This window comes from Eumetopias jubatus, unplaced genomic scaffold, assembly GCF_037043125.1.
Source record: "Eumetopias jubatus isolate StellerSeaLion01/CBP00866 unplaced genomic scaffold, mEumJub1_p1.0 scaffold_12, whole genome shotgun sequence".
Lineage (NCBI taxonomy): Eukaryota > Metazoa > Chordata > Mammalia > Carnivora > Otariidae > Eumetopias > Eumetopias jubatus.
Genome location: NW_028274818.1, coordinates 110,186,414 through 110,202,311, shown reverse-complemented (window position 1 = coordinate 110,202,311; position 15,898 = coordinate 110,186,414). Strand labels below are relative to the sequence as shown.

General features: G+C 66.4%; 1 protein-coding gene across 4 annotated transcripts; it reads right to left on the bottom strand.

The window, feature by feature from the left end:
- Window positions 1–966: 966 nt before the first annotated feature.
- On the bottom strand, window positions 967–15,876 carry TMEM184A (transmembrane protein 184A). Of its 4 annotated transcripts, XM_028091919.2 has the most exons (10): window positions 12,774–15,876; window positions 9,173–9,298; window positions 7,937–8,173; window positions 5,610–5,775; window positions 5,183–5,273; window positions 4,996–5,071; window positions 4,824–4,915; window positions 3,237–3,406; window positions 2,463–2,660; window positions 967–1,787 (listed from the first exon to the last, which is right to left on the bottom strand). In XM_028091919.2, exons 3-10 carry the CDS (start codon window positions 8,171–8,173, stop codon window positions 1,552–1,554), a joined length of 1,266 nt encoding a protein of 421 aa, XP_027947720.1. In that variant the 5' UTR covers window positions 9,173–9,298; window positions 12,774–15,876; the 3' UTR covers window positions 967–1,551. The 4 variants fall into 4 exon arrangements, with proteins under 4 accessions (XP_027947720.1, XP_027947719.1, XP_027947721.1 ...); XM_028091918.2 differs by lacking the exon at window positions 9,173–9,298; XM_028091920.2 differs by lacking the exon at window positions 9,173–9,298 and having other exon boundaries at window positions 3,237–3,313.
- Window positions 15,877–15,898: the final 22 nt, after the last annotated feature.

Below are 15,898 nucleotides of genomic sequence, written 5' to 3'. Positions count from 1 at the left end.
CAGAGCTGGGCCCACCGTGGTCCACCGGCTGCAGAGGGTGTGATAAGGCAGGCGGGGGACTCTCCATGTGGGCCGCAGGGAGGTGGCATGCCTTATCTCACTGGGCAGCCAGCCAGCCCTCCAAGAAGCTGCGGCCTTGAGTCCTGGGTCTCCATGGGGTGACCCCGCTCTGGCCAGGACACTGCTGGTCAGTTCCTGTCCTGCCGACTCTCTCCGGACCCTCGGCATGGGGGCATGGGTGGCCAGGAGGGAGGGAGGTCATCACTGGGTGGTGCCCACCAGGCTTTCCTGCCCGCTGTTCTTGCCTGGCCACCCGGCCCAGGCTCCCCACACCCTTGGGCTCTTGGGCACACAGGCCCTGCCCTCAGGCCCTCCAGGAGGCCTCCCCACTCTGCTGGGCTGCTTCCGGCCTCTCTGGCGGGCTCCTTGCAGCTTCTGGAGGGCAGGGCATGTGTCTCCCTGGGCACCGGCCTGGCACTTTCTCTAGGAGAGAGAAAGACGGGGGAGGGCAGGCTCCAGCTGCGAGCCCCATGTGCGCCCCGCACTCTCTCGTGGCCTTCATGGACCCCCTGCAGGTGGGGCTGGCCAGAGGCCCATCAATGGAGGAAACTGAGCTCCTAAGGGAAGGGGAGTGCCCTGGGTCTCCTGGGGGCACGGGGAGCGCCCTGGGTCTCATGTGGACACCGGGAGTGCTCTGGGTCTCCCGGGGGCACGGGGAGCACCCTGGGTCTCATGCAGACACGGGGAGCACTCGGAGTCTCCCGGGGGCATGGGGAGCACTCTGGGTCTCATGCGGACACAGACCAGGGCACCCGGTCTACCTGTGAGCTCTGTGCCCTGCTCTGCTCTGAGCAATGATCTGGACCCTTCCCTCAACAGCAGACTTAGCACAGTGGGGCTTGTCTGACCACCCCACTACAGTCTGCTCATCCGGGGACTGACCTGCGGGAACAGAGGCCACTGGAGTCACTAGAAAACCCAGGTGTTTATGTATAAATAAGTGTGATTCGTCCGTAAGCCCCACGTGCTCTGTGGGCTGCTCAAGGCGAAGGTTCTGTGCAGGTGGCCCCGGGCACCTCCTGGACCCTCGTCAGGCACATTGGGGTGGGGGCTTTTCAGAAATCTCCATGGCTGGGGGGTGCGCAGGGGCTTGGCAAGGCCCAACTGAGTCCCCCACCACAGCCACCTGTCCGTGCCTGCGCAACTCCCGTGTTCTCAGGGCGGGCTGTCTCGCTCTCCCCAGGCCGTCCTTCCCTACAGGGGCCCAGCCTGGAAACTGTCCATCCAGGAGGGCCCTGCTGGTGCCCGCCTCACAGCAGCCCCCTGAGTGGACGGCCAGCGGAGCCCAGCGGGTCCCAGGCTCCTCAGATAAGCTCAGACGTCCCCTTCCAGGGTCACGAGCCTGCCGGCGGGAGGCAGGCTGGGAGGTGGCCCCACAGGCCTGGCAGGAGGGCTCCCAGAAGGGGCTTCACTGTGGGTGAGGGGCTCTGTGCTTGCCCAGAGGCCCGAGCAGCCTGGTCTCAGCCAGGTGGCTGGTGACCCGTGGCCCTCCTACAGCTCCTCCAAGGGGATCAGCATCCGCTTTTCCACGTTCCGACTCTTCCTGACCCCACTGGAGCCTCCTGCCACACTGGGGTGGGGGCTGGGGCTCAGGGCCTCGTGTGTGGCCTGCTGGGTGTAGTGCTGGTAGGCCGGTGAGAAGTTGTGGACCGCGTCCTGCACAATGTCTTGTGGGCTCATGGTCTCCTTCAGGCCACTGGAGATACTGTGCATGGGGGCTTCGGGGGCTGGGGGCAAGTGGCATGTATGGGGCGTCGGGGTGCCCCGGACCCGTCATTTCCCCCTCAGACCCCAGCCCCGGAGACATGGCCCTGCTCCCCGCCGGTCTCCAGGCTGCCCAGGCCCTGGGCTCGGCCGGCAGGGGGTGACTTCAGGACCTTTGAATCCCAGCCCAGCTCCTCCACCCTGGGCCTGTCCCAGCCCAGACTCCCCAGGGGCCACAGAGACCACCTTGGCCGGCTCCTGCCTTCTCTCCGGCCTGGAGTGAGCCCTTTACACTCGTGGTTATGCCAGGCTGCTGGAGGAGGTGCAGGCCATCCCTGCCTGAATGAATCATTCCCTAGGGATGCCCGGGCCCCTGGGTGTGGTGGGCAGGGCACCCCAGGCTTGGGAGGCACCAAGCCCCCCATCCCAGCGGGGGACGTGGGGGCCCAGACATCCAGTCCAGCCCATCTCACTCAGAACTCAGGGCCTGGGCCAGATGCAGATGTGGCACGTGTCTGGGGCGGGGGTCCTCCCAAGGGGCTGTCTCTCTGTGGGGTTGAGATCCCCTGGGCCCATGTATGGGATGGGGGCCAGAGATGTGCTGAGGGTGCCCAGAGGATGCAGGGCTGGCTGCGCCCCTCCCCAGGTCCACCCTCCACATGCCCCTCCCCCATCCCCGCAGGGCCCGGCGGGCATACCTGGTGAGTTCTCCTTCTTCTCTGCATACACCTGGCAGGTGAAAGCATAGCGCAGGGCAATGGAGGCAAACAGCATCTCGATGCAGATGATGAAGTTCTGGTAGCCAGCGGCCACCGTGCCGGCCCCCACCTTGCTCCCATCGATGACCTGGACCTCAGGGATGACCCCACACTTCTCCAGGATGGCCAGCAGCATCCCTGGGGGATGGTGACAGCCGCTCAGGCACCCGCCCTACACAGGCCTCGGGAGCTGGGTGGGATCTGTAGGGGGTGACAAGGCTCCGGCCCTGCACAGGCTCCTCTGGCCAGCCCTGGGATGTCCCATCTGTGTGGGCCATTCCATGGAGGGGGAGGCTGATGTTCAGGGGTGTGGGTGCCTCCAAAGCCAGGGTCGTGGCACAGTGGGCATCTGGGAGCTCCCCACGTGTCTGCCCTGACCTTCCCGATCCCAGAGCTGGGGCCTGCCCCTAGCCCCACCCCTCACTGTCTGGTGGCCACCCTCCCCTGCATGGTGGGTTCTGGGGGTGCCCCCAGCCTGGCCCTGGGCCTCTGCCTCACCTCTCGACCCACAACGGGCCAGACCCGCTGGATGGGCCTCGCCATTTCCCCCCACGCCAGGGGCTGTATTGCTTCCGGCTGAGGGGGGCGGTGGCTCTGACCTGTGCTCTGGCCAGGGAAGCTGAGGCCAGGCCTGAGGGCGTGTGGGGAACTGGGGGCGGAGGTGGGATGGGGACAGCCTCTAGGCTCTAGACGCTGCCCCCACAGCCCACCCACCCTGCCAGAAAGAGAGGAAGATGACGGCCTTGATGGTGAAGAACTTGAGGACAGGCTCGAAGGGCTGCAGGAGCTCCCTGGTGGCGAAGTAGAAAAGGAACAGGGCGTAGAGGGCCAGGCTGACGGAGACGTTGTAGATGAGGGTGATGTAGAGATAGCTGCTGTGGATGCTGGGGCCAGAGCAGGTGCCAGGGGTCAGGGTGGGCCCCGCGCCCCATGTCCTCCCTGCTATCCCAGCCTGGGCACCAGCAGTGACCCAGACCTGGACCCTCCCTGCAGGGTGGGTGGGTGGTACCTGAGCGCAACAACCAGGGAGCTGGGGGTGCCGGCGTGGGGCCCCTTGCGGGGGGTCCCGACACAGCAGTAAGGATGTAGCCCTTCTCCCTACGAAGCCCCCCCCACCATCCCTCTTCCCCCATCCACCTGGGCGCGGCCCGTTCCTTCGGACCGGGCCTCTACGTTGTGGACACCTGGGCGGGTGTGTGCCAGTGTGTGAGCGCGTACGTGACGTACGTGCATCCTGTGGATGTGTTCACACACACGTGTCAGCACATGAGCATGTGAGCGGGTGTCTGTGTGTGCACATGTGAAAACATTCATGTCTGCTTGTGTGCACGGGCTCGTGTGAGTGCGTGCATTGAGCGTGTGTGTGTCTGTGTGCATGGGCTCGTGTGAGTACATTCATGTGAGCGTGTGTGTGCTTATGTGCACGGGCTCATGTGTGTGCATGTGAGCATGTGTGTCTGCTTGTGTGCACGAGCTCGTGTGAGTGCGTGTGAGTGTGTGTCTGCTTGTGTGCACGGGCTCGTGTGAGTGCATGTATGTGAGCGTGTGTGTGTGTGTCTGCTTGTGTGCACGGGCTCGCGTGTGTGTGCATGTGAGCATGTGTGTGCTTGTGTGCACGGGCTCGTGTGCGTGCATGTGAGCGTGTGTGTGTCTGCTTGTGGGCACGGGCTCGTGTGTGTGTGCATGTGAGCGTGCGTGTGTGTGTCTGCTTGTGGGCACGGGCTCGTGTGTGTGCATGTGAGCGTGTGTCTGTGTGGACTGCTTGTGGGCACGGGCTCGTGTGAGTGCATGCGAGAGTGTGTGTGTGTGTGTGTGTGTGTGTGTGTGGACTGCTTGTATGCATGGGCTCATGTGAGTTCATGTATGTGAGGTGTGGGTGTGTGGGTGTGTTCATGTGGACTGCTTGTGTAAGCGCGCGCGCGTGTGTGTGTGTGCATGTGGACCTGGCGCAGGGCTCCTTCCGGGGTGTGGGGGAGGCACTGCCCGACGCCTCCCTGGGCCTGAGTGCCTGAAATCCCCCGTGGCTCTCCTTGGGGTGGGCGGGCTGCAAGGTGGGGGCTGGGGGAGGAAGCCCATGGCCGCCGAGGCTGCGCAGCCCTGGCACCCCGCAGACAGGGACCTGCTCCTCTGGGTCTGTTTGCCGCGGCCTCGCCCTGGCAGTCTCCTGAGAGCGGGGGAGGCTTGTTGGGCACACGTGAGGACTCGGCCCTGTGCTGAGCCCCCTCCCTGGCCTGGGGCCCGCACCCCTCCCCTGGCAGGCCGGCCCACCCCCTCCCAGCCCGCACGGCAGCCAGGCCTTACTTGAAGTCCCCGTCGTGGTATTTGCCGAACGCCTGCAGGACGATGGTGACCAAGGCCATGATGGGCTTCACGATGCAGAACTGCAGTGTGGCCTGGTGGGGGAGGGAAGCATGGGGTCGTCTGGGGGGTTGGCTGGGAGGGGCAGGGCAGGGCAGGCAAGCCCTCCACTCACCTGCTTGCAGAAGCGCAGGAAGCCGATGGAATAGGTCATGCCCTGCAGGCAGCAGGTGCCGTAGAGGCAGCTAGACCTGGGGTGTGCAAGTCCATGAGGCAGGGCCCCCGGGAGGACCCATCCCCAGCCTGGCCCTGCTGCCCGGGGCGCGGAGGGGCCCCCGTGGGCTCTGGGGTGAGACGCTTACCGGATGGGCTTTCCCCGAATCTCAGCCATGATGGCACTCTCGCCCCCCAGGTACTGGAAACACAGGCTCAGGAAGCTGTAGATGACAAAGGCTGCAGAGCAGAGGGCCGGGGCGGGTGGCAGTGAGCCTGGGCTCCCCGGGACCCCCCACTCCCCTGCCCTTAGCTCTGGGACCACCCGCTGTCCCTGCTGACCCCTGGCCGTCAGCAGTCCCTGTGGCAGCGAGGCCCCACCCCATCAGGGCCTGGGCAGGCCCAGCTGCAGGGGCCCCCGCCTCGGCATCCCCGATCCCAACCATCAAGTGGCCCCTTCCCACAGGGCCTTGCCGAGCTGGACTTGGCCCGGGAGGGTGGGGTTGCTGAGCTGGCCATGGCCTCTCCGGGGCCCTCCCCGGATCTCGCCCGAGCCTGGAGCCAGGCAGTGCTCACCTTCATAGCAGTCACGCACCGAGTCAAAGTAGACGTAGTGCTGGTGGCCCCCCAGGAGGAGGAGGCTGAGCCAGGAGTCGAAGGCGTAGATGGGCACAATGAAGAGCAGACGGATGATGTAGCGCTGCTCGTTGGGGACCGTGTAGGAGCGCAGGTGCAGGTAGATCTGGGTGGGCGGAGCAAGGGCAGGCTTGGGGGGGATGATGGGCACACGCCACCGCTGTGCGGAGCAGGGGGCAGCGTCGGAAGCAGCGCGAGCTTCCCGGGCGCGGCTGGCCCCTTCTTCCCGCATACTCTGCTGCTGCAATGCTCGCTCGCTTGCGCACTCACGCACTCATTCATTCGGGGAGAATTTCCACGGTGGCGGGGGGCGGGGCGGTCTGTGGCCCCGGAGTTTCGCCTCTCAACGTGGGTGGGCATCCAAAGGGCTGATCCCCTGGAGCCCTTTCCGGGATGTGCCACATGGAGCAGGTACATCCGGAAAGAAAGGGTCTGTGTACGAGGATGCGACACGGGACCATGCGGTGGGGCGGGCGGGTCTCGGCAGAGCAGCCCCACCAAGGGGTCTCAGCCGGCCAGTAAAAGTGGTGTCCCAAGATGCCCACGTGGGGGCCTGCTCTGAGATAACGGGGCGCGTAGGCATCAGATGACAAAGCAGGTGCGACCCCATGTGTGTTGGAAACACGTGGTGACCATGGAAGGAAAGACGGCTCTGTCCTATCCCTGGACGGCTGATTATAGTTTGTCTGTAGACCTTTCTTGATTTTTCCATGACTTCTGCGGGGAGGGGGGAAAAGCGGTGAGAGGGTCTTGAAGAGGTAGAGGCACAGGGAGCGGGGCACACAGCACCTCTGGAAGGCTTCCTGGAGGAGGTGCCGCCGAGCGCAGGTGGAAGGGCAGGCTGTGTGTGGAACCCCGCAGGCGCCCAGCTTCGGAGGGCACAATGCAGGGAGCGGCGGGGGTGGGTTGGCGTCCGGAACAGTCCTTATCAGTCCCTCACTCCCCGGCTGGTGCAGTGGGCGGGGCCTGGCATGCCCAGCCATTAGGACACCTGGATTCTGTCCCGGGGCTCGCACTGCCTGGCTGGGTGGCCTTGGCTGCCTCCGTCCTCGCCTACCTCGCCTTCCTGTCCTGAAAGCCAGAGGCTGTCCCTCTCTGTCCTTGCAGGCTGCCCTCCTGTCACGGCGGGCCTGGCCGTGGGGGTGGGGGCGGGAGCTGCAGCCCTGGGGCCCCTGTCTGCCCCATGCAGGGGTGGGGCCCCAGGAGTCACAGACATACAGGCACATGTGCGGTCCCCACAGTGTGGGGGTTAGGCTCACACAGAGCGGGAGTCCGGGACCCCCACCCAGGACTCTGGGGCCCGGCCTCGTAAATCACAGGCTACCCCAGACCTAACCCGGTCCCCCGCCAGGGAGTAGGCGCGTCCGCCACACAAGTGCGCACGCACCACCCACCAGTTCAGTCTTCCTGTCCAGGGGCCCAGGAGCAGCTTGGTAAGACTCAGTGCCAATCCTGCCTCCTCTGGGCAGCCCTCCCGGATGGACCCTGCTGCTCTCGGCTGTACCGTGCCCCGCCCCCCCCCGGCCCCTCTCACACACCTGTGTCTACTTCTGTTGTGGTTGTTTGAGGCCGAACAGCAGGTGGTTCTCACTGAGATGAGAGTGTGCTCACCCTCCCCGCCCACCAGTCTGCTGACGGCCCCTGCCCCGGGCCCACGTCCCCACTCATTCCCTCCCCATCCCGCAGGCCGGCTCTGCTCTCGGCCCCCCCGACAGCCTGCCCTGGCTCCCCATGCCCCCCAGGCTGAAGGCCAAGCTGCCGCACTGACGTTCAAAGTCCCCCTCTTGTGTCCCGAGTGCGCTTTGTCCAGACAGCCCTGTCCCTGGCCTGCACCTCGTGCTTGCCCCACGCGGCCAGCGCGTCCTCCTGGGCCCCTCGGCCCAGACCCTGGCTTCTCCCTCGCTGCTGGGCCTGGCCATCCCCCCTCGGAGGGGCTGTCCCGTCTGCCCAGTGGTCACCGCGTGGGGCTGGGGGCTTGTGGGGCTCTCCTCTACCCCCCTGAATCTGGTGTGCTCCCAGCCAAGCTCCATCCCTGGCAGAGACCTCCCACCTTCAGGCCTGGCTCCCACACGCCGCGTTCTGGAGAAAGCCCCCTCCCCTGCCCCTGTGCCCTGGCCTGATGCAGCCTCCGAGAGCCCTCCATGCAGCTGGGCCTCCGGTGGCTGCCCCCAGCCCACAGCTTGAGGTCCCAGATCGCAGCAGGGCCAGCCAGGGCCATGTCCCGTGGAGAGCGGGGTCCCAACAGAGGTGCAGAAGGGAGGGCCTACCTGGTGGCAGGTGAGCACCAGGGCAGCCCACACGAAGACCCCCGAGACGCCGCGGGCCAACGCGGTGGTGAGGAAGAGCCGGGAGGTGCCCTGGGAGCTGTTCCCCACGGGGTCCGTCGGTGGCCCGGCGGGCACGGAGGGCACGGTGGGCATGGCGGGCGGGGGGCCGGGCTGTGGCCAGGTTGCTGACACCAGGGGGCCGCAGGCTGTTCCCAGGAGCCCTGAGGCACTAGTCATCTGCAGAGGTGAGGGAGGACACAGGGAGGAAGTGAGGGCAAAGGTGCGCCAGGCAGCGCAGGCAGCCCCAGGGCCAGCCAGGGGAGGAGGGGGTGGGGGCGGGGAGGGAGGGGCTCCTCCAGGCCACCGGAAGGCCGGGGCTGCTTTGGGCTTCTGTCCCCGTCCCCTCTGTGTGGTTCCAGTCTGCCCGTCTTGCCCACTCCCCTGACTCGGGGTCAGCCCTGCTCCGAGCAGGAGCTCAGCTCCAAGGCCGGGGCTGGGGCGCCCTCCTTCCCCAGGGCTCAGCCACCTGGGCGCAGCCTCGGCGAGCAGTCGATGACGTAGGGTGGTCCCCGCCTCTGCTGCTTGGGCTCGTGGGAGCCCACGTTTGAGGGGCCAGAGATGTGTTGGAAAATGAGGGAGCCCCCGCTGCCCTGCCTGCCTGGGGTGGAGTCAGAGAGAAGGCGAGCCTGGCGCTGCCCGCAGCAGCTGATGGGGGTGCAGCCCAGCACCCACTGGCTCCCTGGGACCTGCCCAACTGTCCGCGTGCCCGACTGTGCGGCAGGGCCCTTCAACCCCCCAGGCCCGCTCAGTAAGCCCTGGAGGCTGGTTCTTCAGCTGCTGGCCAGCCAGCAGGGGCACCCGGGCCTCTCCCCCGGCCTCTAACCCACGGTAGGTAGGGACCCAGCGCCTACCTCTCAGGCAGGAAGCTCCGGCCCAGTCCTGAGAGGCCCGGCCCCCAGGGAAGCCTGGCTGGTCATTTGCGTGGCCACGTGGCCCCAGGGGCAGGCCCACTGGGGGTGGGGCAGGGCCGCTATCTGGTGGCTGCACCAGGCCTGGGGTGGGGGGGGGCCCTGCCTCAGCTCCCAGGTGGCCCACCTGAGCTGCCGCCTGCAGGGAGGGGCTGGGCGGAGGGGGAGGAGCGGACGCTCGTCCCCTCCTCTCCCACTCCGGCTGACATTCTATCTTTGCTCAGCGGCAGCAGGCTCCCAGGAACCTGTGGGCCGCCAGGCGCCTCACCTGCCTGCGCCGGCCGGCCGGCCAGGTGGCTTCTCCTGGGCCCCGGGGAGGCAGGAGGGGTCTCGGGCGACTGGGCTGGTGTTTACCGAAAACAGGTGAATTTATGTTGTGTGAGTGTCGCTGAGCCTGCAAGAGGTGCAGTGGAAACATTGCTGGGGTTGTGGGGTCGGGGGAGGAGGGCAGGCAGGTCACTAGGCTCAGCCCGATGCCAGAGACCCCTTTGGGAAGAGGCTCATCCGGCTCGGTCTCTGGGGCCGCTGGGGAGGGGGCACAAACGTGTGCATGCCGCCGCCGTCGCGGGCAGCACAAAGGGTCTGCTCCGTGCCCCTGATGGGATCACACGTTCACGTCGTCTGTGCCCACCTAACGCTCCCTGCGGGCCTGGGCCATTCGAGGGCTGCACTGTGGGAATGAGGGATCCCTTTATGTTCGGAGAGGTGCATCCACACGTCCCCGGTGCCCAGGAGTGTGGGAGGCTGCAGGCCCAACTTCTGGACACACGACCCCTCTCCCCACCCCTCCACACCCCCCCGCCCCCCGGGAGCCCCCAGCGCTGCTCGGAACCTTCCACACTGACTTCTCTCCCAGGCGTCTCCTTGTCCTGCCGGCTCAGATGTCACCGTTCCTGTCCCCCCTTTAAATCCCACCTGGGATTCCTGTCCACCTGTTGGCTTTGTGCTTGCTGCCTGCCCTCCCTCCGCGGGAGCTTCCCGTGCTAGGCCCAGCCCATCTCCAGTGCCCGGGGAGTGGGCAGCCTCTGTGTGGCCGGCCCTCTGTGGTGGCTCCCACCTGCTCTGGCTGGGGTGGCAGGTGAGGTCTATACCTCATCCAGCCAGAGTAAGTCTCCCCTCTGTGCCCACATCCCGCCGCCTGCCCTGGGTGCCGGGAGCGTGGGTCAGCATGTGTGGACCCCTGGTGACAATGGCTTGGGGAACCTGAAGGGCAAAGACTCAGCTTTGGGGACGTGGACGGGGCTGGCACGGGCCCAGGGGACCCACCCATGCCACAGGTGGGGGAAACGAGGCGTAGGTCCTTCCCAGGCTGATGCTGGGGGACCGAGCCTGCAGCAGGATGCACTCTGGTTAGATGTCAGAAGGACTTCCTAGCTGGAGTCAGCGGGGCCCTGGCTTTGGGGAGGCTTGAGGCCTGGACCCTGGGTCCAGATAGAGGAACTTCCGAAGCTCGGCCGTTTCCTCGGAGGTGGGAACGCTGTGGGGGAGGGCAGTGCTTTCTGACAAGGCCGGATGAACACAGGGGGCAGGCCCGGGGGCCTCCTCCCCCTGCAGCTCTGCCTGCAGCAAGAGGGGGCCAGGGGTCCATAATCCTGGGAAGCCCCTTCCGCCCAGGGCCGCTCCTGCTCTGATGGTGGCGGCCAGGCCCAGTGTCACTTCTGGGTTGCTCCTACAGCTCCCTTACCCTGAGGTTTTCTTGTTCAGCTGTTGCCTCCAGGAAGGCCTCCAGGCATCCCTGGCTCTGAAGCCTCCTCACTCCAGAACCTCTTGCACACTGCGGGACATGGCTTTGCTCAGGGCCTTCTCATCCGCACCAGGCCATGTGTGCACTTTAGAATCCCGGGCCTCCGCAGAGTGGGGGCCTTCTGCCCTCCCCCACCTTCCTCTGGGTCCTGACCTGTCTCTCTGGAGGCAGCCTCAGCCCTCAGTGCCTTGCTCCGCCCATGGCCTCGGGGGCCACCTCGGCAGACCCCTTCACCTCTCGGGGCCTCTGCTTTCTCATCTGTACAGATGAGGCTGGGTTCTCCCGCCACGCCGTGGGTACGGCAGGCAGGTCCCTGCCATCACTGGGGGGCTGGGACACCCCCCTTGCCTTGCTCCGAGCTCAGGGAAAGGCCTGAACCACGTGGCCCTCCCGCGGGGCCGGGCGGGAGGTGGGAGCGGAGAGCCGCAGGAGTCCGGGTGGGGGAGGCACGGGAGACAGGGAGGGGAAGGAGAGGGGCCTGCACCACAGAGGGCTGGGGTCCAGCACCAGGGGCACCAAGCCCAGGAGAGCAGCCCCGCCCCCGGCAGCGGCTGTCATGGCCCACGCGCTCTCAGCAGAGGTGGCCGGGCCGGCCCGGCCTGATTTCCCTGCCCGGGGCTGGACGCTGACCAAGCCCAGCACAGGACAGACCTGCCTGCCCAGGTCCGGGCAGCTGGGGCCTCTGACCCCTGTGTACGGTGACCGGGTGACTAGGCTCCGGGCAGGTCCTGGCTGGGCTGTGAGTGGCTGAGACGCTGTGGCCGGTGTCAGGCCTGTGCCCTCATCCCCACGCCTGCCCTTTACTACTAATGACCCAACGCCCATGGCTCCTTGGCCTTACTGCTGGCCCTGGACCTCCTTCCAGACCCGCCCTGCCAATGGGGGACATCTCTAGAGCCCTGTGGCTCCTTCCCTGCTGCCAGCCCTGTGCAGTGCCCCCCTGGGCAGGCAGAGACAGGTTGGGGGAGGACGCCACGCTCCCCCGGGCCCTCCCCACTGGGGTCCTTTGGCTCTCCTGGGGGTGCCCGCTCCTGGCGTCCAGGGAGTGGCAGGCAGGGTTTGCCCCTGGAGCTTCTGTTCCGGCCGGAACAATAGCCACTGTGGCCGAGGGCCTGGGGGTGACTGGACCAGAGCCACTGTCAGCCGAGGGTCCTGGGCGCTCGGGCCTTTAAGCCACTCAGGTGGGAGCTGGGAGAAGTGGGGAGCGGCGGTGGGGCCACAGGCCTCTGCAGGCCGTGGAAGGAACCTACCATCCTGGGGGCCCCCAGCCACTGCTCCCTTCCTCCGGGCCCCCGGGGGGCCGCGGGTCCCTCTAGCTCTAGTTCTGGGATTCCCTGGGTGGTGGGTGAGCAGGGAGGCAGTGCCTCCTGGAGGCCAAGACGCCGGCTCGTCACCTGGGTCAGGGCACCGGGCCCCAGAGCCGCGGGAGCAGGGCCCCAGGTCGGACACACGGGGCTGGGACCCTGACGCGGCCCTCCCTGTGTCTGTGACCCTCCTCAGTTTCCCCCGCGACTGGAGCCCCTGCGCGCAACAGGTCAGCAGCCGTCCCCCTCCCTTAAAGGTGGGCCCTGGTCCCTGTGGCCCAAGGACAGCTCTGGCGGGCCAGCCGTCTCAGTGGGCCCACTGTCCTGCCAGCCAGGCCACCGTCCGGGGGCTTCTAGCCCGGTCAGCCCCGGGGGACCCCAGCATGGGATCTCGGGGACTTCCCTTCCTCCTGGGGCTGTCCTTTCTGTGCTGCCCATTCCCGGCCCGCGTCCCTCCCCTGTGCCACCTCCCTCCAGGCCTGCTGCCTCAGTCCCCAGAGGGGCTGGGTGTCCCCGGGGCCTGCCTGTAGCTGCCAGTCCTGGGTGTGTCCCCAGGGGCAGCCCTCCAGGCGGAGCTGGGGCAGGGGTGCTGGCCTAAGACCCTTTTTGGTTATCAGGTGGCATCCCGGGGCCTGGCAGAGCCCTGTCCTCTTGAGTGCAGAGGAGGTGGGTGCAGAGGGTCCAGGACTTTTGGAATTTCAGGGTGTGAGGGTTTTTCTCCTGGAGCCCCTGCCCCACTAGAGTGAACGAGACCCTGGCCTGGAGCCCACAGCCCTCCCGTGGGTGTGCACACATGCACACACATGCCTGCCCACGCTCACCTCCCTGGTGGCTCCCTCAGCTGTCTGGTCGGGCCCTTCCGGCAACTCTGTTGCAGGGCTGCAGGACTGGGGGGTGGTAGCTGGGGGTCCAGCCCCGCCGTGGGGCCTCCAGAGCTCTGTTGCTCCTCACAGCAGCCTGGGTCGGTCCAAGATACTGTTGTTCCTGGGAAGCGCTGGCCCTTTCCTGGACCCAGAACACTCCTCCTTGCCACCGCCCACCCTGCCAGGCCGGCCCTGCCAGCCGGGGTGCAGCCCAGACCACACCCTCTGCCGTGCCCTGCCGTCCCTCCCATTGTCCACTGTCCGGCAGGGGGTACAAGCCGGCCGCAGAGGCTGACATCTGGGTGTGGCCTTGGGTGGCCGCATCTCTCCAGTCCGTGTGGTCGGGGGTCCAATGCCCCCCTCCTAGGGTGCAGTGAGGAGTAGATGGGGGGACGCCTGCCGTCACCGAGGGATGGGCTCCTGGCTCCAAGTAGCCCACGCGGGTGCTCCGAGGGGCCTCCTCCAGACATGCGGAGCCGCTGAGAAGTCGGCCAGCCACCTGCTCCTGCAGGAGAGATGGTCCCCACCATCTCCTCACAATATCGGAATCAGAGGGTCCTCACTTCCCACTGAGCCCGCCTTCACCCCCACCCCCCTGCGACGCCGTCTGTCTGCTTCAGGCAGGGGTGCAGACTATGAAGCTGCGGGGGCAGAGCGCCTCCCTGCAGTCGGTCACAGCTCACTCAGGGCCCTCTGATTTCACGCATCCGTCGGGTGTCCTTCCAGTCACTCACCCGCGTGCCCCTCTCCTGACCGCCAGTGTCACGCCAAGGCGCTAAGACGCCGGTGCTCAGCGCTCCTGCGTGCAGGTGTCTTAGTCCACCGGTTCGTTGTCGTAGCGGGTTTGGGAGGATCGGGGGCTGCCAGGAGAAGCTGCTGGGAGTGATCGCTGAGAGCAGCCGCCCTTCCTGGCTTCTCTCGCTCGCTCTCGGCTCTGAGCCACATCCCCACGTGCACCGAGGAAAAGAGAGGGCGTGCAAGGGAGCGGGTCTGGGGGGGCCTCCGCGCTGGGCAGATCGCACGGTGGTGGGAGGGTGTGACCTTGACGGAGGAGCCCCTCTAGCAGGCTGGGCTGCACGGGCTGCTGACGAGCGCCGTGTCCATTACTTCCATCGGCCTGCAGATCGCTGGAAGGCGTGACGACAGTTTGCTGGGCACACACCATATGCAGCCTGTCCGTGCACAGCAATGAGCATCCCCATGGCGCGGAGCGCCGCCTGCAGGGAATGCGGCCTCCCGGATCGCTCCTCCTGAACTGTAGCGGCAGCGCCGAAGCACAAGCCTGGGCGCCTCCCCACCCCGTCCGTGCCTGGGTTTATAGGGCAGGGCAGCGCCGAGGCACGGGCGTGTGACAGGAGCACATAGCGTCCAACCGATTTCCACGAGCCAGCAGATGGCTCCCGGCAGCCGTAAGGGTGCCACGCGGAGAAGGTGCTGGGGGCCCCGCTCCCTGTTCCACGCCAGGCCCGCCACCCCCCCCCCCAGGCTGCCGAGGGCCCCGGGCAGGCACCACCCTGGGTCTTCGAGCCCTGTGTCTCCGGGGCCTCTTCTTCAGGGCGGCCTCGAGGGGTGGGTGTGCGGCTTCGTCGCGCAGTCAGGCCACCAGCGAGCGGCAGTGAGGGGCCTGCACCCGGGTTCAAGTCCCAGCTCTGCCGAGCCGGGGCGGCTGGGTGATGCTGCGTCCATCCCCCTCTGGAACATGCAGATGACGAGAGGAGTGACCTCCCGGGGTCTGAGTGAGAACACGGGCTGTCCCCTGAGCCTGGTCACGGTGATAGGCAGGTGTGCTGGTCCCAGGGAGACGCATTTGGAGACCACACTGGAACACCGAAAGCTGCGAATCTGATCCTAGCCTCAGACTGGGGCCCCGTCCACGCCTCTGCTTCTGGGGGCGGGTGCTTCTCCAGCAGCTGGTTCCTCCCCATCTGTCAGGACACCCCAGTCCTTGGGGATCCTCGTGTGTGCACACCCCTTCCCTTCTCTGGTCAGCTGCTGTGTCCTCAGAACTTGTGCTGGTCCCAGTCCTCCGAGAGGCCCACTAAGTGGGGCTCGGGGGGGCTGGGATGTAACCGGGCGAGTGCGGTGCGAAGGCAGGTGGGATAGGAGTGGCCAGGCTGGCTACAGGTCTGCCCGAGAGGCCAGGAGGTGCGGCGGAGCTGGCCACAAAGGAGTTCTGTGTCTCTCAGGGATAGGGCCTGCCTCAGTTTCCCCAGTCACCCAGGCTCCCTGCAGCAGCGTCAGCACCTCCTCTGGGAAGTCTGGCAGGATTCCCACATGTGAGCCCCACGGTCGCCGTCGGCCAGTCTGTGCCCCGGGCGGGGCAGGGCTGATGGTGACCCCGCACGTTCTGCTGACGGAATGAGCCCTTGAAGTTTCCCTCTGTCTCATCTTCAGCAAACTCATGCTCACCTCTAAACCGGACCGGTGGCTTGAACCAGTCCTTCCCATTGCCTGTTGGAGAGAAGTTTCCAAAGTCAAGAACTTCAGGGTCTTAGAATCCGTTGGTTCCGAGGGAAACGGAATAAAAACATCCCCTTCTGCTCTCACGAGGACATGGACGCCACCCAAGGTGGTTCTTTACGGAGATCTTGTTTAAGATTTTATTTTTAAGTCATCTCGACGCCCACCCTGGGGCCGGAACACACAGCCCCGAGATCAAGAGTTGCACGCTCCACTGACTGAGCCAGCCGGGCCTCCCCTCTTTACACAGGACCCCAGCTTCCAGACCCCAGGCCCTCATCCCCTCTAGTCTCGGATCCCGTGGGGAGGACTCAAAACGGCACATTGGACCCCCGCTTCTGGTGCGGACAGTGACGCGCCACCACGGCTAGTGGGGGACGAGGACCAGCCCAGAGGGTCCGAGCTGCTGTCCACCAGAGGCCCGGGCGGTCACAGGCCACACCATCCTGAAGCCAACGCCTCACCGTAACTGCCGCGCAGCAGGACAGTTAAGAGAGGTTCGCAGAATGGAAGGCAACGGCTGTCCGGCAAGCCAAACCCGCTCAGAGAAGTCAGAGGAAGGAGCGAGGGCAGTGTGCGCAGCGTGTGTGAACCTTGCCAAACGTTTCCTCCCACTTACGGTG